General features: G+C 44.4%; 2 protein-coding genes and 1 long non-coding RNA gene across 3 annotated transcripts; 2 read left to right on the top strand and 1 right to left on the bottom strand.

The window, feature by feature from the left end:
* Positions 1–1,254: 1,254 nt before the first annotated feature.
* LOC117852210 (probable cellulose synthase A catalytic subunit 1 [UDP-forming]) lies at positions 1,255–7,438 on the bottom strand. The gene is made up of 14 exons (XM_034734207.2): positions 7,148–7,438; positions 6,316–6,511; positions 5,910–6,100; positions 5,667–5,751; positions 5,389–5,575; positions 5,026–5,292; positions 4,579–4,924; positions 4,356–4,493; positions 4,143–4,268; positions 3,843–4,055; positions 3,505–3,763; positions 3,121–3,317; positions 2,640–2,990; positions 1,255–2,247 (listed from the first exon to the last, which is right to left on the bottom strand). The coding sequence occupies exons 1-14, from the start codon at positions 7,232–7,234 to the stop codon at positions 1,660–1,662; spliced, it is 3,231 nt and encodes a 1,076-aa protein (XP_034590098.1). The 5' UTR covers positions 7,235–7,438; the 3' UTR covers positions 1,255–1,659.
* A 4,291-nt stretch (positions 7,439–11,729) lies between these two features.
* LOC140222514 (uncharacterized) lies at positions 11,730–15,868 on the top strand. The gene is made up of 2 exons (XR_011898069.1): positions 11,730–15,518; positions 15,601–15,868. It is a non-coding gene; the product is annotated as an uncharacterized lncRNA (long non-coding RNA).
* Positions 15,869–19,434: 3,566 nt separating this feature from the next.
* Positions 19,435–21,804, top strand: LOC117853641 (G-type lectin S-receptor-like serine/threonine-protein kinase LECRK3). Its single transcript, XM_034735948.2, has one exon. The coding sequence runs from the start codon at positions 19,435–19,437 to the stop codon at positions 21,802–21,804; it is 2,370 nt and encodes a 789-aa protein (XP_034591839.1).
* The last annotated feature ends 2,144 nt before the right edge of the window (positions 21,805–23,948 follow it).

Genomic DNA, 23,948 nt, shown 5'->3' with positions numbered 1-23,948 from the left:
GATACACATCCTGCGTATATACCTTAATTATTATATCGTATACCAATAGTGCAAGATATAGACGATTTAGAATTATATATTGTTGTATATTTTTAATTAAGGTTATTTGATTCAAACATAAAGTTACCTCATGTTATTTTTAATAATGGCACGTGTGGTTAATATAGATGCAAATTTAAAGGTTTACTTTAAGTTTTTTAAGTAATAGCGGTAGGCAATTCAGTTTCAAATTAGGAGGTTATTTTGAATATTGTTAATAGTGGCATAAGTGGGTAATTTTGATGAAGATTGGGGGGTTACTTTAATTTATTTTATATAATGGCAGATGTGGGTAATTTATATATAGATTTAGGGGGTTACTTTAGGCTATTTCATAATGGCATAGTGGGTAATTTAATTTTTTAAAAATATAATAGATCCAATGGCTATGATGATTTGAATCTATCGATTGATGGTCGGATGTTTTGCTTTTTTGATGGTCGAATGTTTTGCTTTTTTGTTAGAATTTCTAGGATTTCTCTCTAAAAATAGAGTGTCCACCTAGGAATCCTAGGTGGCTTCACCTGGAGGCTTCAAAAGGAGCCTCCAATTAGTAATAGTAAGATAAGATGTGCCCGCTTCCGCTTTGCCTTTCTAGGTTTGGAGTTGGCCGCCAGAACTAGATCTAGCTCCCGACGTCGCTCAAAGTGTTGAATTCATAACGCGTATCCCTCGAAAGCAGATCGCGGATAATCAAGTGAATAATGCTGCTTACGTGACCAATATAAAACATTTTTAAAGCCACTGCAAACAATAAACAATGCAGATGAGGCTGTGTCATCTGTTAATAGAGGGATCTTGATAAGCATTTCCTCAACACTGTTCGGACTCAGTGTAAATTCCCCTTCATGGCTTCATGATAGTGTACAAACAGTAACATGTTATCATTCATGATAGCGTTACATGCCTAGAGTTACCAGTTGGTGGATACAGAACCCTCAGCTTCAGTTTAATAAGAACTACCATCCACGAGGGCAACAAGGCTGCACACCGCAGTGTGCTGGGGCATACTTCGAACAGAAAACAAGCTAGCGCTCTAGCAGCAGTTCAATAACTGTGCTGCCATCTGATTCCTGAATACCGGAGACACCACAAGAGATTGATCCCTCCATGTCTTTCAAGCATTACAGAGTGCTATCACAATCAGCAACATATATTGTTGCCAGCAGGCAGCAGATCACGGTTCTATATTCCCGGACTCGAAAACCAAGAGAGTTGATACAACAGCTGCCTTATATAGTTGTGCTAAGAGATTACAGTGTTTGCTCACAAACCAAATAATGTATCAGTGTCTCTGCGTATAAATAATAGCATCGCCATATAGTTTGTGTGAATAATGTTCCCTCAAACAAATGATAATTTACTCTAATTCAATAAACACCACGTATAACGAATGCAAAATTCACAATTTACACTGCTGCCCGGCACCACAGGGAAGAGGGAGGCTTCACAGTTTGTTGTCTGCAGCAGGCGCCACTGAAGAAGCTAATAAACAGGGGCATAATTTAGATGCAATCCTTCTTCATCTACAACAAAAAATTCCCATCTAGCCTCCTCAGGTATTTACACGAGGGGATAGATCTTGATTGAGCCTCTTCGAAGAGGGTCTCATGGTCCTGATCAGCAGTTCACCCCACATTGCCCCAAAGCAACGGCTTTCTGCGTCGGGGAGATAAAAGGGTCGATCTTCACCCACAACAGGGAGAAGATAGACGCCAGGAGGATGGACCAGACAATGACAATGGTTGGCGTGCGGTTCTGCCTGCCCATGAGACCCTTGAGGAAGGGGTAGAGATGGAGGATCACCCAGATTGAGAAGAACAGCTTTCCAAAAAGCGGACCCCAGGACTGGTAGCCACTGTTAATGGCATACGAAATTCCTGCCACCATCCCAACCAGGTTAATGACAAGCACAGTGGTTGGAGGGATGAGCAAACTGGTCCACTTGAACACATATAGCTCAGCAAAGTCGCCATCCTCATCAGATGCCTTTGAGGTAACTGTGAAGTTGGTATCAATCCCAGCCAACACTTTCAGCAGACCCTGGAACACGGCGAAGAGATGGGCAGAGGTACCACCAATAACCCAAAACTGCTCATTTCTCCACCAATCTTCAATGCCAACACCACTCCATCTGAGCTCCAATATACCAGTAGCAAAAATGGAGGCGAAAAGAAGAATGAAGAACATCCCAGCATAATTACTAATCTGCACATCACAAAAATATATGAACATTAGAGAGTTGACCATATGAGACTCAATGGAAAGGGTTTCTGCATAAATTTAGCAGAAAAAACAGAGCTCTGCTGAACTTGAACTGAGGACAGCACGAAACCGTTGTTTACTTGCATCCATCAACCTCACAAATGTAATAATTCAAATAATAGACTATATTGAGTAAGAAGGAAAATGCCAAAGGGGGAACAAGTACTAGTTATGGCTATATGCTGCGCACTTGTACCATGTGTTGAGTTCAATGTGATAACAGTTATACAGGTTAGAGCAGTGATATGATAAAAGAGCAATAATGGGAAAAGAAAAAAAAATACCTAAATATTGAACAACAGAGCAAGGAAGTCAGAGGATATCTTGTGACTAACCTCAGGAATGATAAATTTATTAGTAAGGAGACAGATAGCAGGAAGCACGCAATAGGCGATAAGTGGAATGGATGTGATTGGATAAACAATGGTGTTGATGTAAGCCAGCCTCTCCAGAAGCTTCAACCGCCCGCTGTACCCATACCAGATAGGACAATGTCTGCTAAGCAGAATTTCAACTGAACCAAGAGCCCAACGGAGCACCTGATTTAGACGATCGGAAAGATTGATTGGTGCAGAACCCTTGAAACAAGGACGTGGTGGCATGCAGTAGATTGACTGCCAGCCTCTTGCGTGCATTTTAAACCCAGTAAGAATATCCTCCGTAACTGAACCATAGATCCAGCCAATCTGAAACAACATAAAAAAGGAAAATCATATTCTGAGGCCTGGAATGGGAAAAGCGATTCTATGCCACACTTCAAAGTTAAATTACTCTATAACATGAAAGAAAGAGGGAAGCTTTGCTTGCCACACTAACCTCTTTTCCCCATTCAGTTTTGTCCTCGTACCCACAGCTGATGACATGGATAGCTTCCTTTAGTAGAGAAGCTGGGTTTGTTGAAGGTGGTATGCCACCTTGAGTCATAAAGGTGGATGCAATGAAAATTGGAGACTGACCAAAGCGTTTCTCCAATTTCCTCTGGGACATAAGCACTGACCTTTCATCCTCATAACCTAGTGGGATTCCAAAAGTAAGATTAGCAGGAGCCAGCCAACTTGAGTAGCTTAAGATTGTTTTGTTCTTTTATGTCCAAAAATTAGACTAAGAGAAGCATGGTTGGGAATGCAACATAAGCAATGACTATTCTCAGATCTCTAAGAATAAAAGTAAGGTAAAAAATGCATAACAGCAAGCACACACCTTCAATTCCCTCTTCAATGTCTTCCATGTTGAAGATGGGAGCTGAAGATTCTGTTCTCTTCATAATACGGCTTTGGCTATCCATATAACTCTTGTTCTTATTCTTCCTTCTACCACAGCAGCTCTTAACAACAATGTTAGGTTCCAGATCTTCTTCAGTCAATACAGGGTCATAGCCATACAAAGCCTGCCTATTGAAACAACACCCTGTTCCCACATAAACTGGACCCTGGATGCCATCTAGACCTTTCATGTTGATCTGCAAAACAAATATCATGTGAGCTATGAAATTTTGGTTTTGATGATTAACAAAGGCACAACCACTCCATCAGACTTACATCAAAGAAAACTATGTTGCGATTAGCGTATCGATCGTGCAAGTCAATGCCATCGAATCTTTGTGGAAACTGTACATAACAAGTTTTCCTTCCTAGTGCAGGATCCATCATGAAGCACATTGCTTCTCTAAGAGCTTTGCTGCTGTTGAAATAGTGGTCACAATCCACGTTAAGAAGATAGGCACCATTTGTAAGCACAGCAGATACACGAATCTGCCCACCAGCAAAAAGGATATAGTTAGTATAGAATATTAAATACAGTGCATGGTGTAGATGTGAATTCATGGAACATAAACATACCAGTGCATTCATTGCACCAGCCTTCTTGTGATGCTGGAATCCTGGCCTCTTTTCACGAGATACATAGACAAGGCGGGGTAACTCATTTCCATCAGTGTCAAGCCCACCACTGTGCCCCAAGAACACCTGATTTCCACATAGAGCAAGTTCAATAAGATCCAAGTTTCATTTAATTTTCTTGAAAGAAATGGCTTCATTTAAAGTAAAGGGCACCTGAATCATGCCAGGATGATCCCTTGTATTATTCCCAGGCCAAGCAGTTCCATCAGCCATGGTCCAACCCTCTTCAGGCACTTTCTGTGCTTTGGCAACAAGGGCATTGATTCTTACTTTGAATTCTTCGTACTCTCTCTGAAACAAAGCATACGCAAAGTTAAAACCTAAGCAACAGGTACAGCAACAGTACAGTAGTGCAACTATGAGATGTATAGCTTACCTTCATTGCTCGCCTTTCCTTAACAAATGAAGGTTGGATTTTGTCCTTTAGGTAATCTATTTTTTGAGCAAAGTAAAATTCTGGAGCTCTTGGTTCAATGTTGTGCTTTTTGCAGAAGGGAACCCACTTTCTAGCAAATTCTGCAGTTTCTGAGAGAGACTCAAAAGTCAACATAGCTGAACCATCATCAGAAACATAGCATGACACTTTGTCAACAGGATAATCCACAGCAAGAATGGACAAAACAGTATTGGCTGTGATCAATGGAGGTTCCTTCAGTGGATCCACTGTACTGACAAAGACATCAATGGGAGCCAGCTGTGATGGCTCTCCCTCTCTGTCATACCTGCAACATCAGAATTAGGCATATCAACACCAAAATATCAACATAAGGAGAATTTCAGTACCCAAAATCTTGAAGAAATGTGCGCCAGTGTTGCAGCTTACCTCAATGCAAGCCTGTCAAGGTATGTCTCACGGTTGATTGGATGCCATTTTGGGAACTGATCAAGAAGCCAAGACAAGGCAAACCAAACCTCGCAGATAACAGATACTAGCCACAATCCATAAGCATCACGCACTGGATGAGTGACACGATACTGGAAGAAGAAGCACAGGATGATAAGACGGAGAATGATCACTATCCGGTAAAGGTTGAGCTGGTTTGAGGATATTGGCACAATACGGCTCAGAGGTAGCCGTGCATCATCAACCCTGCCACAAAGAAAATTACAGATACCTCAGTTTCTTTGAAGCAAAATCTACACTATAGGGAGTATAATAACATAGGAAAAGGAAAGTAGTTTATACATTTGCATATCTTCACCATTCGAGCCAGTTCCCTCCATGTCTCCTCTTGCCTCTGGGTATTTATTAGTCACTTGCATCATATTTTTGTCCTGTTTAACCCTCCAGCTCTCAACTCTTTCCTTCCAGTCAACACTGTTAAGCCCATAGGAATTCAAGTCCTTTGAGGGGTCCACAATCCTCACAGGAACTGAAGTCATAATAGATAAATATTAATACTTCCCAACTAACATGCACATAAATTCCCAAAATTTAAGAATTTATGATGTATGATAGAATACCTGGGACGCTTGGATCAACATAGCTAGATGTTGGACTGCGGATAGAATGACGATCAGGGGAAGCATCAGGGATCTCTCCAGATATCTGAAGAAACATTATCAGTACGTTAGTTGGTAAGAGCATATATTCAAATGGAAGCAAGTATAATAACACAAGTAAATGCACCACTTCGGAGTAGTGAACAATGCACCACATTATCAAGATTAGCATCGATAAATGAACACGAATGACATATATTATACCTGCTGCCCACTTGTCAGACGGGGAATCCGGTGATGCGGCTCATGGCGAGCAGATGAAGACAGATCAGCATCATCTCCTTGACCATGCAGCTGCCACTCTGGGCCTTTCCCATTGCCTTGCTTATAGTTGAATTCATTGTCCAGGTCATCAACATCTTCCTCCTCCTCATCACCGTGAACCCTAGGGCTACCTGAATTTCATCCAAGAGAAAGTAAGAATAATCTGTTAATTACTGTCATTATAAATGAAATGGATAAGAAGGTCTAATCTTGGTTGTCAACATCATAAGGAATGTCCCCTGTACTGCTACTTTTTGTTCACATAAAGTAAGCACACGATGTGGACTCCCTGATGCTGTATCGTACAAGTTACACAAACACTCAAAGAAGTTGTAAGGAAACTAACCTTTCTGTCTCTTGTACCTAGTCTTGCACTGAGGGCAGCACTGGTTACCCTCCTTGCGCTCATACTCATAGCAAGGGCGGCAAACAGGGAAGGCACACTCGTTGCAGGCAACAAAGACATCGCCGGTGGCTGAAACACCAACAGTGTCACCACAAATTTGGCATACTTGCCCATTCACACTCTTCGCGGGCTTAGTCTGCATCAGCAAGATAACAACAAAGTCAGCACACATCCAAACAGAATTTCACAACTAGAAGACACATCAGTTCCCCATGCACTTCACGCTTGAGCAACAGACTGAAAATCAATTGGTGATCAAGTCGAGGCTAAGATCCAAATGCCAAAAGGTTGAGCAATTTACAGAAGATGTAGAAATTCCATGGTGTTGCAGTCACAAACGTTAATTTGCACCAGGCCAATTGGCCAAACAAGGATCTAATTCATAGTTGGTGCGTGCTACGGGACTACTGAAGCACACAAATTACTGGGTAAAAGCAGGATCTAAACAATCCGCATTCCACTGGATCTATTACCGTCGATGCTGTTTGAATAATTCGATCGCGCAGGAACAGTTTTGAAATCGTCGGGAGGGCATGCTCTCTGAACCTCTGATCCAGTGACTTACAGAGTGAAATGCGCAACGGAGAGGGAAACGCGGCAAATCTATGAACCCACCCGCGGTAGCAAACGCAATTGGGGCGAATCCGAGCGTTACAGCCAGACCAACGCCGCGGCCCAGATCCACCGACACGCGCACGCGCGCGGCACGAGCCGTCGCAAACAGAATCTGGAGGAGCGAGGACAGCATTGGGGGCAGGGGGGGCGAACGTACCGCTGCGGGCGCGTCGACGTCGTGGTGGATCGTGACGAACTCGTTGCGGTTGTGCGAGCCCGCCACCATCCCCTTATTCGCCGCCATCTCCGCTGCTCCCTTCCCACTCCCCTCCACGGACAGCGACCAACGAGGGGGCGGAGACCGATCGGCCCGCGAGGGCCTCTAGATCGGAGCGGCAACGGCGGCCACCAACATGCCCTGGATCCCTCCCCGGCTCGCTGCAATGCCGCAGTGTCGCTGCTGGCTGCTGCTGCTGCCCTCTGCTTCCTCTGATCCTCTCCACACCTTCCCCTTCTTCTATCACACACCACCCCCCGCTCGGCTCACTCGGTTAGTTGGTGGGAGTCGCCTCCCACCGGCTACCGCCGGTCGCTGCCGAGCTGTACACGTAACGGCGGGTCACGATCACGGGCGACCCCGGCCGTCCGATCGCGAGAAGGAGGGCGCATGGCCCGTCGGATGCGGAGGGGCGGGAGCGTGGACGTCCACGTCGCGTCGCTCGGGGCGTCGCTGTCCCAGCCACTCACGCTGCGCGTGGGGCCGGGTGACTGGCTGCAACCGGTCAATCTGTCGGCGCCTCGTCGGCGGACAGAGAGCGCTTTTGGTTTCTCTGCGCTCAGTTGCTGCAAGCCGCGCCCTGCAGCTACTTCCTCCTCTGTTTTCCTTTCATCCAAACACTCCTCGTGGACACTTTTGTTTTAATAAGGGTATGACTAATCATTTAAAGATAAAGAAACGTTACAAGTCTTACGTAAAGTTCCGTTACATAAATGAGATAACTTGTACTCAGAAAATAAATACTGCTAATCATGAAAACTAAAACACCTTAAGATAGGGTTTGGTTCGCGCTAAGGTAACGTAAACGCAAAGGAAATCAGATTACAGTGTATTTAGTGGTGGAATGAGTGATTACCCTCTTTGTTTGGTTGCACTCTGGTAACGTAATCAGATTACGGTGTGGGTGTTGTATCTGATTACAGTGGGGGAGGAGGGGTAACAAGTTTCTATATATATTATTTAGGTAAGGAATTAGATTACAGTGTAAATTGATTTCAAACCGCCGCAACCAAACATATGTAATGGGATTCGTTACCTTCAATAATCAGATTACGTTACATTTGAGCCAACCAAACACCACCTAAGCATGTTTGGTTTTGAGACTAAATGAAATGAGTTGGGTTCATCCCACTTTTGTGGGTTAGATTCAACCTATCTTGTGTTTGGATAAGAGGGATGGATTCGTTCCAGTCTTTTGTTTGGTTGGAGGAGTTGTGAGTGATGGGATGGATACCATTTTAACACCGTTAGCAACGGGTCCCACCTGTCAGTTGCAGGCCCATATGTCATCCTCTTTTCTTTTTTAACTCACCTTATCTTCTTCCTCTGGCCTCCCTCCCTCCCTCCCCCACGTCAGCGGCTGCTCCTCCCTCCCTCCCCGCACTGGCCGCCACCCCTCTACGCCGGCCTCCTCCTCATGCTCCTCTGCGCCTCCCTCTCCTCACGCATGAAACGGATACCAACGACGTGCATGCGAGTTGAGTGCGTCTGCTCGTTTTGGGCTAGATAGGTTCAACACTTGGTCCTCCGACTGCTTGTTGCTTGACACCGATCTCCTCCTTGATGAGCCAGGACACTTGCAGTGGGTTCAACATCCTCCTTCAATTTTTCTTTCTTTCCGTATGTTCTATGGGCCTGTTCGCTTCAACTTATTCAGTCGGCTTATCAGCCACCAAACAGTGTTTTCCTCTCACAACAAATCAGCCGTTTCGACTTTTCAGCCGGCTTATAAGCTGAAGCGAACAGGCCCTATGATGTATAGATTAGCAGGACTACTACATTCCTTCTCTAACCTCATGGGAACTCATGGGAACGGCCTAAAAGATGACTGCCACCATCCCTCAATTGTCATCCAGTATCTTGTATCTGCATAAGTCCAGCCGACCACACGTACATAAAAAGAGGTGATTGATGTGATTTTTCCATTTGTCTTTGTGCATGGACGACATAGAGAAAAGAAAACATGCTTGCAATTTCTTTAATTATTATTATTTCTATAATCATCTAGCTTCTCTTTTTTTTTCTTTGCAAAGCACGTACAGACGAAAACACTCACATAAATATACTTCCACTCAGCTTTATGAATATACGCACGTAACCTTACCCCTTATAAGCACTTTCTAAGAGACTGAGCTGGCAGATCATTTAGAGTATTTTCATTTTTTCGAAACACAATAGCATCTATAATACCAAATAAATAAACTATCAAGAATATTTAATGGCGGATTGGATGGAACTTATTTAATATTTGTAGATGTTGATGTCTTTTTCTAATTGATCAAAGTTAAACAAATTTAATTTAGGATAATTTTAAGGAGAACTTATATTTGGAACAGAGAGAGAGTATCTTCTTCTTCATACTACTAATATTCATAGACGACTATCAAAACAGGGATATGTTTAGAGTGCATGATGATTTGGATATATGTCTCCCTAACTTTCAACAAAAATGTTTTCTTTTTGCACATAATTTCGGTAGAGCTTTTGTACCTTAACTATATATGTGGCCTTTTTCAGAGAACTGTGAAGGCTTGTTTGGACAGAGGATCAACTAGCAAAAGGACTTTCGGAATAGCTGTTTATTTATGCAAGTTCTACAAATTTTATTATTGAAACTGTTCACTCCAACAAGCAATTAAGCATATTTCCTAGTTCCTTGTGTTAAGCCAAAGGGACACCGGACACGTGAAGGCCCCAAGGCGTACACATGAGGCAGAGTTGGGGTTTCTGGGAATCCGCGCCATCACTTTCGTTGGAGCTCCAGTGTCCAGTGTAGTAGTAGTGCAGGTGATGCCGCACAAGAGCGTAATAACTTGCTGGCTCGTGCTTTGCATTAAACTTGTCCGGTAATCCGTTCTTGTCCCGATAATGGCGGTTGGGATGCAGCTTTCCTGGGCGTCAGTGACCTCTCTTTTTTATTGTTGCCCTCTGTACCTCCTCTTTTCTTGTGTGATTGGGTTTGACAACACTCTTGTGGTGCTTTCGTGACAGTACTATATGATTGTTACTTGTTCGATAGGGCACCTAAACTCATTAAAAAAGAAAAGCAATGCCACTCTAAATTTCATGTGGAGTCAGGAGTCGCAATGTGTACTATGTTAAGTTGTCATGTGTCACAGCCCAGTTTAGAGAATGAGCCGGTAGGCTAATTAAGTGGGCTGTGGGCCACTTTTGCGGTGTAGCAACAGGGAGTGGTAGGGAGTTTAGGGTACGTTTGGCAGAGTTCTAGCTCTGGAAAAACAGCTCCAAATCAATAGATTCAGCTAGCTCCACCGTAGAGCTGCTCCACCGTGGATATGAGATCTGAAAAAGCGTTTGGTACAGCTCCCCTTTTGTCTTTGTCTCACTGGCAATTTGGACCTATGCATCAGAATAAAAAAAGAAAAAACATCTTCTTCCTCATCGCGACGAGTGCGACCTCGTGCGCGCTGGCGGGGCGGGGTGGGGCCATGGTGGGCAGGGCAGGACGGCGCTCCGACGGGCGGGGCCTCGCCGCGTGCCAGTGACGTGTCCGTCTCGCCGGCGATGTAGCCCACGCCACACGTTCTCCGCCTCCACCTCCGCGGGAAGCTCCTGCTCCTCTTCCTCTGCTGCCACCACGCTGGTGCTCATGGCGCGGCGGTTGGCCCGGCGCCAGGCGGCGACGCGCTGGTGGCGACGCTGGCGGGGAGGTGGCGGCGGCGGGGGCATGGATGGCTGCTCCTGCTACTGCGCCACGGGTTCGTAGCGGTCGGAGTCCGAGCTCCACATCATCGCGCTGGCGGCTGCTTTCTCTCTCTCTTTCTCTCTAATCCGCGAGCATCTCCTCCTCGTTGTAGAGGCACTGCGCTGTAGAGGATCTCCGGCGAGTTGGGCGGCACTCCGACGGCAGCGCGAGCGGGGGCGGGCGGCGCTCCGACGGGCCAGAGAAGGATGACGGTGTAGCAGAGGAAGAGGAAGGACGGCATCGTTTCGCACAAAGAAGAAGAAAGAAGAAATAGAACGAACCAGTCATTTTCCACTAATGAGTGGTAGGGGTGGGTAATTTTCTCCAACTTCACCAAATTTGATTTCGTGGAGCACCCCCTGAGGTGCTCCAAATCCATGGATCTAGGGGTAGACCCACCATTTTCGTGGAGCAGATCTATGATGGAGTTGCTGGATCTAATACCGTTTGGCTGAAAAAATCTAGAGCGGAGTATTTTTTAGAATCTGGAGTTGCGATGGGTGACTGAGCCAACTTAGGCCCTGTTTGGCATGGCTCCAACTCCGGGTGGAGCTGATCCACTCCAGAACTCCACATGGAGCCAGCTCCGCTCCAAAACTCCAGAACAAAAATGAGGTGTTTGGCTAGATGGGTGCTCTCAGCTCCAAAAAAGATCGATTTCAGTGTGGATTGCCATTGTTGCCCCCCAATTAAGGCCCCACTTGTCATCCTCTCTATCCCATCTTCTTCTTCCCCTTTTCCACTGCACTGTACCGCACACGGGAGACCCTCCACGGGCGGCGATGGGCGACGGGCGGCGACGGCGACGGGCAGGGCTCTGGCGGCGAGTGGGGCTCGGGAGAATAGAAGGGAGAATAGAATGAAACGTTTTTTTGTGTAACCAGTGGCATTGGTGGGTAATTACCCACCAACTCCACGAGAAGGTTCGAAAGAGAGGTTTCTGGAGCAGCAAAAGAGGTGCTCCAAAACTCCACCTCCATTTGCACTACAGCTCCATGGAGTTGGCAACTCCATGGAGTTTTGGAGTTGGGGTGTTTGGCTGAATTTTTTGATGGAGTTGCTGGAGTTTAGGAGTGGAGCCGTGCCAAACAGGGCCTTGGTCAGGCTACTTTTGTACCAAGCAGGATGAAAGTGCAAGAGTTAAGAGCAGGATGAAAGTGCAAGAGTTAAGCGTAAGCGTGATCCACTCACTCAACATGTAGGGTAGGCCTGGGTCGTTACATCATGATTCATGATTCGCGTGAATCGTGTCTCTAAAGCTCTCCTAGTGAAAGTCACACCTTACCAAATTTACACGAACAAATTAGAATACATCAAACGGGGCGCTGTCGGCGGCTAATTACGCTGTCCACGTCGGTGAAAAACTTTTTCACCGATTCTAGATTTATACCCCTCTCGACGCATTCTTTTAGTTCTGCCCCTCTGGGCCTACCCGGCCCATTGCATCGGTGAGAAACTTTTTCACCGTCAGATTCTAAGATTTACAGCATTCTTTTAGTTCTACCCCTCTGGGCGCATTCTTTTAGTTCTACCCTCGGTCCTCGCAAAAATTCCAGTAGCGCCGCCTCCTCCCACCGCCCCTCGCCAAACATCTAGGAGCGCCGGCACCTCTCCGCCTCCAGCAGCGCCGTCACCTCTCCGCCTCCTCCTGAAAGAAGAAAAATCGCTCCTCCTCCCCACAGCCATCGCCCAGGCGTGTATCCTCCGATCGACAGTCGTCCACCTGCACCTCCCCCACCTGTCTCACGCCGTCCAGGTTTTGGCTCTGCCTTTCTCCCCACACGAACGGGATCGATCTTGGGGCACCTCATTCGATGTGTAGCCCCCTCCACTCAATGGTGGTTAGGTTTTTGGTATTGGGGATCCTTTTTTCCTACTACTAGTTTGGGGATGTTCTCTCCTGTCAATTTTTCACCAATGTGAATTGATTTGGTTTAGAGACATTTTTCCCTGTGATTGATTTTCTTTTCTTCTTCCACATTCTGGTCTGGTATGCAACATCCCCCCTATTCCTCTAGCTGCCTGGATTTCTTGGTGCAGGTCAGGTTCTATTTACACACTGCATTGAGCCTCACTTCCTTGTACGCCTTTTGTTTCGTTGGTTTAATATTGTTTCATGTATCTATTAGTTCTCCTCTCGTGAATTGAGTGAATAAAAGAATACTTATGCAGATGAGTTTTAGCAAAGAAAAACCTAGCGAGAAAATCCTTCCTTATCTTTGATAAGCAATTTTAAAATTGTTTATGCCAATTTCAGTCTTTCATATTTGTTTTCATGTTTATTGAAATGCCTGCCCCAAGTTTTCATATTTTCAATATATTTGACCTTTAGCCTTGATGCGCCATATTTAGGACGAAAAAGGCCATCTCACAGGATAGGTGTCCTAACTGAAGCAAAGCTGGCTTTATATTTGTGGCGATTCTGGTAGTTCTGTTTGTTTAGAACATTGTTGGTATTCAAAATATCCATGACATGTGATTTTTTTTTATCGTATAGCCAAAAGCCTGAATATTCATGTATGCACCTTATGCGGGATTAGATTGTGATTAGCATGCCCACAACTAATATATTTGGGGTCTGAACTATGGTTTGAGGTGCTATGGGAAACAATGGGTATAGCTTTTGATGTTGGATATGTTGCTTCTGATAGAACAGAATATGAGCATCCCAAGCAGGTGTCCCACTTTGTTCATTAATGGATACATGAGGGAACAGTTGCATAAGGTGAGTCTTCATTGCTTTATTTCAATCCATTAGTTAGGAATCCTACTGCTTAAGATATTAATGTTTTCTCCAAGAGTAAAAATGCTTCCCAAGTAATTATGGGTTATTAAATTATATTTCGTTATGATATTAATGATGTGCTTTTTCAAAATACATTATTGAGCCAAATTCCTTGGTGTTATGTAACCTTGATTCCTTGGTGTTAACTGTTAAGTTTTCTATTTAGGTCCAAAACATCATGCACATATATCTGAACGGGTTTCAATCACTGCAGAATAATTAGCTACCTTCAGGAATTGGGATGCCAATTCCAGTAATCATAATCTTGCTTTTTATTTAGTAATGATATTGCTAACCAATTTCAGCTATTCATGGATCTTTTATGTTATAATTGTAAACCTAGACTAATTTGAAATAGTTGTGAAATAATAAGCTATGTTCAGGATCATATATGCTATTTTTTTCTCTAGATCTTCCTGATCAAATTTACATGGTTCAATGCTCTGGCCATGTTGGAATTATCACCACAGATTACAGAATGGAGGTAGATGGATGGTTAAGCCTCCTACTCCGGCCTTTTTTGCTACAGTTAGCACTGTCCCTTCTAAAGATATCCACTACAGTTTGCTGAATATTAAGATATACCGTTAGCTACTCCACTGTACACATTTCTTTTGCAGGTTGTTCTTCACCTGACAGGTAAAAGGTCTGAAGCATCCTTTGCATATCCGTGTGCTAATCTTCTTTTCATACATTCTGGTAGGCCAACATTTATAGGATTTTTTGTTGTATGACATTTTCCATAACGATATGCGTACATTCTTGCTTGATGTGGCAACACCATTCACTTATTTTCCTAGAAACATGCCAGTTTAATATTTTCATAATTAGATGTTTGCACACAATTTTCATAAATTGAGGTGTTTATGGTAGATTCTAGGATGATTGTGTTTAGAGTTTAGACTAAATGGTTATTTTTTCCTCGCTTGTGTAGACGAAATAAGATAAATTTATTGTGAATTGCATATGATTTTAGAAATTAAATTAATCCGCATGTTAGTCCAAGTAAAACTCCTGCCACAATGCTTGCATGCATTGCACCACCAGGCCAAAGTATTTGCCTTGCTACGTAATCCTATACTGAACTATTAATGAGGGAACTCATGAATGTAAGGCTGCTTTGCTGCTCCAAATAAGGCTCCTACAAGACATAGAAGTTGTCCTATTTCTTTGTGTTTGAGTCTCTTCAGTTGCCAGTACTCAATATGGAGTTGTTGATTTGTGAATTATTTGTGTATAAATGTGCAGATCGAGGTATTTCAATGTTAGGTTTATATACAACTACAATGTCGGATTCACTTAGAGAATAATTTGTTAGATTTAGGACAAGAGATGCCAAGTTCAGTAATACTGATCTCTTTTATGTCAAATTTGTAGTTCATATCCACAATATTATACATGTATCAGAAATTCTGAACTAATCTGATTCTCTTGTAGAATAATCAGATACATTCTGGATCATGGGTACTATTTCAGTATTTTGGGTCTGAATCTCTTTGGTTGAATTAGTAGGTTGAATGTTCTGTTTGTCTGGGCAGTGTTGGAATTCTCACTACAACTTAGATAATCAACTGCTCTTGTTGGGTGACAGTTAATACTACATTGGCTTCTTGTAAAGAAATGCATAGACAGTTCACTGAACATTAAGACTTATACCCAGATATTGGACAAGTCCCTTTTGGTATTTTTGGGCCAACCTTTATATGAGTATGTATTCCCTGAAAATACAGGTACCTGAAATATTTACTGCGGCTGTTATATATTCTAACATCTTGCTCTTCACATCTCTTATGCAGGTTGTTCTTTACCTGGAGCTTTATGTAAGTATTTTTAACTATGAAAAATATTTGAGCATGTTAAGAATGTTTCTGATTGTCATTCTTAAGAAAAATGTAATTGCAGGCAAACTGTATGGTGTACATCATGCTACTAGCAGACTAGTTATCATCACTGTTTCCGTCGGCAACAATTAGCTTTTGCTGATTTTAACCTGATTGCACATAACCTCTTTGCAATCACAATGGTATTAGCAATTCGTCCTTTTTTTCAGAACATCAGTGTTCTCTCATGCCTTCCTTGTAAGTAGAAATACTACAAATTATTCTTAGCTTTATCGGACCACTTGCAACCATGTGTCCTACATTCTAGGGCGTGTTCGGTTCCTGGACTAGTCTTGCCTTGCCTTACCTCGCCCTGCTAGCCCAGGCGAACCGAAATCACTCCTGTAGAAGCAAGCGACTAGCCCAGAAATCAAACGCCAGCTTTCTTGCCCAGCCATACAAAACAAGGTGTTAGGTGTGGCAAGGGATTCAAACATAACCATAGTTTTTTTTTCTAAAAATTAGAACTGTCCCTTGACACGAGTACACACACCAGAGCCGGCGAGCTTCTTTGAGATCCTAAAGTTAGCGGAGGGCTATGTTTAGGATCGTCGACTGAAAAGAACACGCGCGCGCGCGCCACGCACACAATGACACAAATATATATGTGAGGTATAGGATCTTCCATAATTCTTCAAAAACGTCATTTGAACTTATCTAATATACGGTTTATTAGCGAACAATGAACCAAATTACTCCCTCCATGCTGCTTTCTTGTTTAGTCTAATGAAGCTTAAACAGTAGGTTTAAATCCCATGGATGCTTCGCTGGATTAGGAGCAGTATCAACCACCATTATTTAACGCGGCTGCGCCTTGCTGGTCACATGTGCCACGGCGAGATTTTAATTGGAGAATGGAACATGAGGAATATTCAGAGGACAGAGCAGAGCCCTTCTTCCAGAGCTGTCTCTCGACTGTCGACTCTGAACCGAAATGGCGTGACGAATTGGCGATAGGGTAAACAAAAAAACACAGAGAAGACTGCTCAAGAATTCCGGCAGCCCAGCAGCATAAGACCAGCCCGATTTTAGCCCGAAAATTCAGACCTGATGGCAGCCCACTTCTTGAGTTTATAGGCCCAAAGAACACTGTTCTGTTTCCTTTGGGTTGGCCTAGCGTGTTTAATGGAGTAGTACTTTCTTCTTTCTTTTTTATATTACAATCTGCAAAAGGTCATTAAAAATATTTTTCTGTTACTTTCTATGCCCACTCCTGGCATGGTATTATTACCGCAGAAGGAAGAGAGGAAAGCAGCAGTAAGAATATCTGCAACACTCCATCACCAATACATTTTCTCTCTCCCTTATAAATAATAGTGCTACATCAGATTACCAAAACACCTCGTACCCATGAATAAGGTAGACCGGTAGAGGGATGAATCCTGTTCATTTGGGTGAGAGGGAGGTGTGGGTGATCACTAATTTTTTTGGGAATGGGGATCGACTTGGTAATATGCTAGAACACCAAAAGGATAGGTTTTAGTATCGGAAAGGATGAGGAGTAATCGGCTGGAGATATTTTTACTGAGCTCGAGCGTAAGAGCGTTCAGCTGGAAGGAGCTTTAGCAGGCTATCAATGATTAATGTTTTTGAGAAATTGCTGGGCAAAGGGAGCTTCGGCAAGGTGTACACCTGGGAACGATGAGATCCCCACAGCCACATCTCATTGCCATGAAGAAGCTCATCGACTCGAACGAGGTGATGTCCATCGATCAGATCCATCACCGGAACCTCACCCGCATGATCGGCTACTGCAATGACGGCTGCAGCGCGCAAGCTGATGAGGGGTTTGATAACACCACCAGCCACTTAAACTCCATCAGACCATCACTGCAATCTCTGCCGTGAAGAGGCTGCTAACCCCGCCACACAAGTTGTGCTTCCTTCATGCAAAAGGTTATTTGGCCAAAAACAAAATTATGAGACGCATGTGAAATATACATGCATGACAGTTGGGAAAATACTCCATGAGCTGGCTGATATAAATAGGCAGCGACCACTTGAAGCTACAGAAACTTGTTCTTGTTCAAGGGCATGTGTTCCTACGGCTGTAGCTGGTTATTATAATACTTTATTATTTGGGACGTTGGAGGAGAACAAACAAACCTACTGTTGTTGGGAATCCGGACCAAAGGGAACCTAACACCCTCGCTCGCTGGAGGAAAGCCTCGGGACCTTCAGAATTCAATCACCTTCGGAGGTTAGAGTGGAAACACGGTTATAATTGATTGCAAACGTGCGGGAGGCTAGATTCGACAAACGAAGGTAACGCTCCTACTTCCTCTGTCCTAAATTATTATTCATTTTAGATTTTCTAGATATATATATTTTGATATGTATCTAGATATGGGCATAGATATGTATTATGTCTAGATACATAGCAAAACTTATGCATCTAGAAAAGTAAAAACGAATAGTAATTTGGGACGGAAGGAGTAGCAAGGAGGTGCAACAGAAGCGACGGACGCCTTCGCATGGATGCACGATGGACTGGAACTTAATCACGCCGGGTGACCTAAAGCTACGAAGGTTAATTAGTATATATACAAGGTGGCGTGAGAAGTGTGATCTAAAGTAGAGTTCAAGTCAGATATGGACTCATATTAATACTTTGTAAGGCATATTTCGTGAACGTAGTCGTTGAACGGAAGCATTTTAGGTAGGAGGCATTTTAGGTAGTAGAAACGGTCTTTGACCTTCCTATTAAAGGGTCGCCCCTCCTACGGTACAAAGATCTCATTTTTAGAAGTGAAACCCTAATTGGGCTTGGTTGTTGTGTTATTTAAGCATTGAATATCAGGTGAATGTTTGGTTGAAAGTTCTCTCGATACAAACAACTATGTCCACACAACTACACAAGTAGCTAGGAGGGCAAATTGCAAGCAACGACGACCATAGTAAGCGGATCTGCGCATTGGGCAAAACTTCTCTCGTTCCATTTTACCCTCGTTCTAGGTATTCCCATGAATGAGTGGGAAAATGGCTTATGGCAACATGTATAACAATTAAGCTCCGCATCAAGAGGACGGCGCGAACGTGCCATATTTACTTGTATGTGGGAATATTACGTACGCCAATATAATGCGGATGTCATTTTGAGGAAGCACACCCATAAAAAAAAGACAAAAGGGACTGCAACTCTAAGAAAAAGGAGCACCATGAAAGCATCGCTGGTTTACATGCGACTAAGTCAACTGCAGGGCACCCATATGTTAGCCAGCATTCATCTCTTGGCACGTTCCCTGGAGAGAGAGAGAGGCCCCTTGGAACGTCCTCTGACTCCGTTCTTCCCAAAGAATCCAGGCAAAGACGCTGTCACGGCAAATATGGCTTGCAGTCTCCGTCCCTCCCCTTGGGCACAGAGAAGACGGTGGCTATTATATCACCAACCTTTTCATTTGTAATTTATCTGCCATATTGAGTTTATTTTGCACCAAGAGCGACGCAAAAACTAAACATTTGTTCTCCACCTTGGTCTTCCAAAATAGATTAGCTACTGTGTTCTGATGAAGGACTCTATCTACAGACTACAGTCATTTCTCTCTTCAGTAGTTGTTTAGTCATTCTTGTAACAAAAACAAGAATATATAAGAGAGATGTTTGAAGGATAATCCAATGATTAAAATAATATGGTTCACTGTTAAAAAAACATTAGACAGCATACGAACAGCCAACGGTTCTATATATGTGTGAAGTGAGGAAGCAAGAAAAAACTTGACCACCAACTATGGAGCCATTGCTTTCCTTTGTACTCTGCTGCCTGGCTCTCATCCTTCTCATCATCTCATTACTAGAGCAACCTCATTTGTTCATGGCCACTGCTGCCGAAACCAACCAGCTCACAATTGGATCCACCATGACATCCACTCAATACCTGACCAGCTCCTCAGGCATCTTCGTCTTTGGCTTCTGCAACATTGATCCTAGCAACAACTCAAACCAGCTCCTCCTCGCCATATGGTTCAACTTCGGTGCACCCGATTCCGCAAACAAGAAGGTTGTGTGGTTCGCAAGAGATTTGACCTCGAACCGCACAGTGATTGCCACGAAGCAGTCTGTCCTCAAGTTCGCTGAAACTGGTCGGGTCTCCCTTGTCGACGGCCAGAGTGAACTATGGAGTCCTAGCAACCCATTCGGCTCTGCTCTCGTCCTCCAGGACTCCGGCAACCTCCAACTCATTTCCAAAGATGGTGTACCTTGGGAGAGCTTCAGCAATCCTACCGACACCCTCCTCCCAGGCCAAAACATGAGCAATAGACCAGGAGAATATCTTCAATCGAGGAACACAGATACAGATTTCTCTCCTGGGCGTTTTACTCTGAATCTTCAAGATGATGGCAATATCGTTTTGTACATGAAGGAAATAGATGTTCCAAGTGATTTAGGTGCTCCATACTGGGCTGCTATGACAAACGGTAAGAAAATGGCACCGACTCTTTTCTTCAATGACTCCGGGAACCTCTACTACACTTTCATCAATAACAACACTGAGCCTGTCTACCTGACAACGGAGCGGCCACTGAACTCCTTTGAGATGTACTACCATTACGCAGCACTGGATCCAGATGGCACCATCCGTGTCTATGTCCATCAAAAGAATAACACCGATAGCAGCTTGTGGGATGTGTTCAGTCAATTCCCGGGTGATGGATGCAGCAGGAGAACCAACTTCGGTTTAGAAGGTATGTGTGGGCCAAATGCATACTGCACCATAGACAAAGAGGAGCGCCTAGATTGTGAATGCCCATATGGGTATGTTTTTGTGGATGAACAACATAAATACAAAGGTTGCAGGCCGAACTTTGTACCCCACACCTGCAACGGGAAAGAAAACTCCACTGAATTCATGACAATGCAGGTGCCCTACACTTCCTGGAGTAATCAATCAACATATAAGAAGTTTATATTAACATCTACAACCACATTAGAGCAATGCAATTCCTCCTGCTTAGAAGACTGCTTCTGCAAAGCCGTATTGATCGATGGAAGTAGTTGCATGTTTATGGGGATGCTAACAGCCGGGAAGGTGACACAAGACACCAGCATGACAGCACTGATCAAAATACGAGCAAATACTTCTGTCCCAGTTCCAGACCCACTCCCGGTACCAGCATCAGTGAGAAGTATATGGTTCTACATAACCATAGGTATTGCATTTTTACTTTCAGCCTCTATCATCTATATCCTATGGCAAATCAACATCAGTAAGATGGCTAAAAGGAACCAACCAGGTCTGAGAATTTTCACTAGCAAGGAACTTAAACGAGCAACTAAAAACAAAAAAAAGGAACTGGGCAAAGGAAGCTTTGGCAAAGTATACCAGGGTAAGTTGAGTTATTTAAATCCACCTCATGTCGCAGTAAAGGAACTCATTGGGTCAAATGAATACAGTGAGAAGGATTTTGAAAATGAGGTGAGATCTATCGGCCAGATTCACCACTGCAACCTGGTTCGCATGATTGGGTACTGCAAAGAAGGTACGGACCGGAAGCTGGTCTTCGAGTACATGCAAGGTGGCACCTTAGCCAATTTCATCATCAGGTCCAAACGGCCATGTTGGAGCTGCCTCTCAGAGGCGGCAATAGGCATAGCCAAAGGGCTGGAGTACCTACACGAAGGCTGCAATCCAAAAATCATCCACTGCGACATCAAGCCCGACAATATACTATTTGATGACAAACATATACCAAAGATAACAGACTTTGGCATCGCAAAGCTACTTGGAGACCAGAAGACACAGCAAACATTCACCAACACACTTGCAGGTACAATGCCATATATAGCACCTGAATGGTTTGGTGTAGGCAACGTAAGAAGTAAGGTGGACGTGTATAGCTTTGGTGTTGTACTGCTCGAAATGATATGCTGCAAAAGAGCCAAAGGAAAGCAGCCACCTCCTAAAGATCAGGATCCCAGAATCATGTTCTGTTTGAGAGAGGCAGAGAGCTTGATCAGGAGTGGGAGGTTTGAGGAGTTAGTGCAGGGAGAGAGCGAAGCACTGGCAGATATGGAAAGCGTGAAGAGATTCTCACATGTGGCGATCTGGTGCCTGCAGGACTCATCAATGAGGCCAAGGATGCGCAAAGTGGTGCAGATGCTAGAAGGTGTTGTGAAAGTCGACCCTCTGCCTGACTCTTCAATGTCTTCAATCTTCTCTCCTATGCACCCTACCAGCAGTGAGACCAATCCCTCTAGCAGCACAGTTCATATTATCCAAGTTGAATGATTTTACGGCCCACACAATTACTGTGTGCTTGGATGCCAATTTACTTATGTTCATTGCTCACGAGACAGTCATGGAGTGTAATCAGCTCTAGCTGTTGCCATAGCTATGGACACGTCATTGATGGTGTATTGTTGGGAATTGGGACAGGAGCCCCGAAATTCCAGCATGGCTGTATTTTTGTCTTGGCCTTATCGTGTAGTAGCTATGATTGTGATACTAGACTATGGATATACTCAGTATGCGTTTGAAAGAAATCTATCTTCCATGGAAGCTCAATACAGCCAGATGTATTTGGATTAATCAATATAGCCTTTATCAGAAAATGAGCAGATGCAGTTTTTACTTAAAAATCACATAAACGAAGTCCTATACCTGTACAGGCATGTGCAGATCCCGGAAAAACATTGTGCTAAGTTGAAGTCCTATAAACTTGTTACTTCACACCATTGTGCTAACAACCTGAAAAACATGAATGCATGAGATGCAAAAATTTATAAATGAATGTGCAAAAAGCAAGATATGTAACATACCAATTCAACACCATCCATCAAATAAATCTTTAGCTAATCCCAATGGTGGAAAACCAACTCATCATCTTAAGGACATGCCAGTAAATATTCACCAACCTTTTTTAGTTTCATCCAAGAAAAAGAAATCCTATTTCATAATGTTTGTAACGAGGGAAATTGTTTTAGTTCGTTTTCCCTTACCTAGTAGAAACATTATTATTGACAAAGTAGCGGAATAACATAACTATATAAATCGAGTCAAATCTCTACTTTGCAACCATTTGAAAAAATTAGTAGACTGAAATACAAAATACTGGTATCTACTCATACACTTGTCGTTTTCACTAGGAATAAGATTCAATTGCAATTATTATAATGCAGGTACATGTGCATATATAGCCCAAAAGTTCAGTTCTAACCTTTCAGCGCCAAGATATTCTTCTTCTCCTCCTCCAAAAGTTGAGGCAACATTTCGCCACTGCATATCAGAAGTTATCACAGAGTCATATACATTTAGTTCATGTTCAACGAATAGTCTTGTACCAAAAAGTTGTAACATTGGAGTTGTAGTTGTGTCACGGCGACTGCGACAGGTAATGGTATCTTCATGACCTGAAGTTGGTGAACTACTGCAAACAACCACAGAGAAACAAGCCCACTGGGGCATTTGATCGAACAGCTGGGAGGAGCAGAGATTCGGCGGAGTAAGCTTGGTAGGTGTTAATTATGTAGTGGACGGAGCAGACGGAAGAGCGCTGTGGATAGCTAGATGTGGACGTGGTGTGCCGCAGGCAAGGGAAGAAGAGCGCCTGCGAGATCGGCGGCGGCGAGCGGCAGAAAGGTACGCGGAGGAGTGGCGGCATCGACGAACGAACGCGGCATGCGTACGGATGGTTGTTGCTGCTCGCGCCGCCGACGACTGCAGAGTGCAGGTCCGCAGACTGCAGCGCAAGGAAAGCGGGCCCGCTCGACGGAACCACTATGCGCATCACGCGCGCTGGGGAAGGTAGTGAGGAAATGGCGGCCCGTTCCCCGAGCATCTCATATTCTCTCCCGTGGCATGATTCTATTGGACCGGCGGGCTAGAATCGGCCTGGGTTCAAATTTCCGAGCGTCGGCCCTCATGAGCGCTGATGGCGCGCTACGCGCTGGGCCGATCTACTAGGCTACAATGACAGCAAATTGGCCCGGACACATGCGACTTCCACGCGCCGCCGCCAAGGGTCTAGTTGCCAGGATGAGGAAAAACGCTGGCGGTGCTCACTGTGGTAATTGCTGAAGGCGTCGTGATGGAGCTGATGAGGCAGTCCACAGCAGCCTTGACCTCCCCGCAGCAGGTATTGGACTCCGGCCGACGGTGCTCCAGTCTCCACGGAAGAGACAGAGACGTAGCTGAGGCAGCCGGCGCCGGGCGTGGGAAAGGAAGCTCGTCCCCGCGACAGAGACGGCGAGCGCCAGGAAGACAAACCATGGCGGCAGTGAAGGCAACAGCGGGAGAGGCGTACATGGCAATAGGGACCCCCGCCACAGCTGCCGCCTGGACGATCGCCGCGCCGGCGAGCCCATCACGTGGGGCCGCGGCTGCGAGGCGGGGAAGCGGTGACGGGTCGAGGGAGGCGGCGCTCGGGAAGGCTC

The sequence above is a fragment of the Setaria viridis genome, chromosome 4, assembly GCF_005286985.2.
Source record: "Setaria viridis chromosome 4, Setaria_viridis_v4.0, whole genome shotgun sequence".
Classification (NCBI taxonomy): domain Eukaryota; kingdom Viridiplantae; phylum Streptophyta; class Magnoliopsida; order Poales; family Poaceae; genus Setaria; species Setaria viridis.
Note: the sequence above shows the minus strand (reverse complement) of the source record. Positions and strands in the feature narration are given on the sequence as shown.

Excerpts from the sequence above, each read along its gene's own strand:
- LOC117853641 (XM_034735948.2), top strand. The coding sequence starts at position 19,435 with ATGACATCCACTCAATACCTGACCAGCTCCTCAGGCATCTTCGTCTTT.
- LOC117852210 (XM_034734207.2), bottom strand. The coding sequence starts at position 7,234 with ATGGCGGCGAATAAGGGGATGGTGGCGGGCTCGCACAACCGCAACGAG. Across the intron at positions 4,056-4,142 it reads CTGGTGCAATGAATGCACTG|ATTCGTGTATCTGCTGTGCT; the intron begins GTATGTTTATGT and ends GCTGGTGGGCAG. Across the intron at positions 2,991-3,120 it reads AAACTGAATGGGGAAAAGAG|ATTGGCTGGATCTATGGTTC; the intron begins GTTAGTGTGGCA and ends ATGTTGTTTCAG.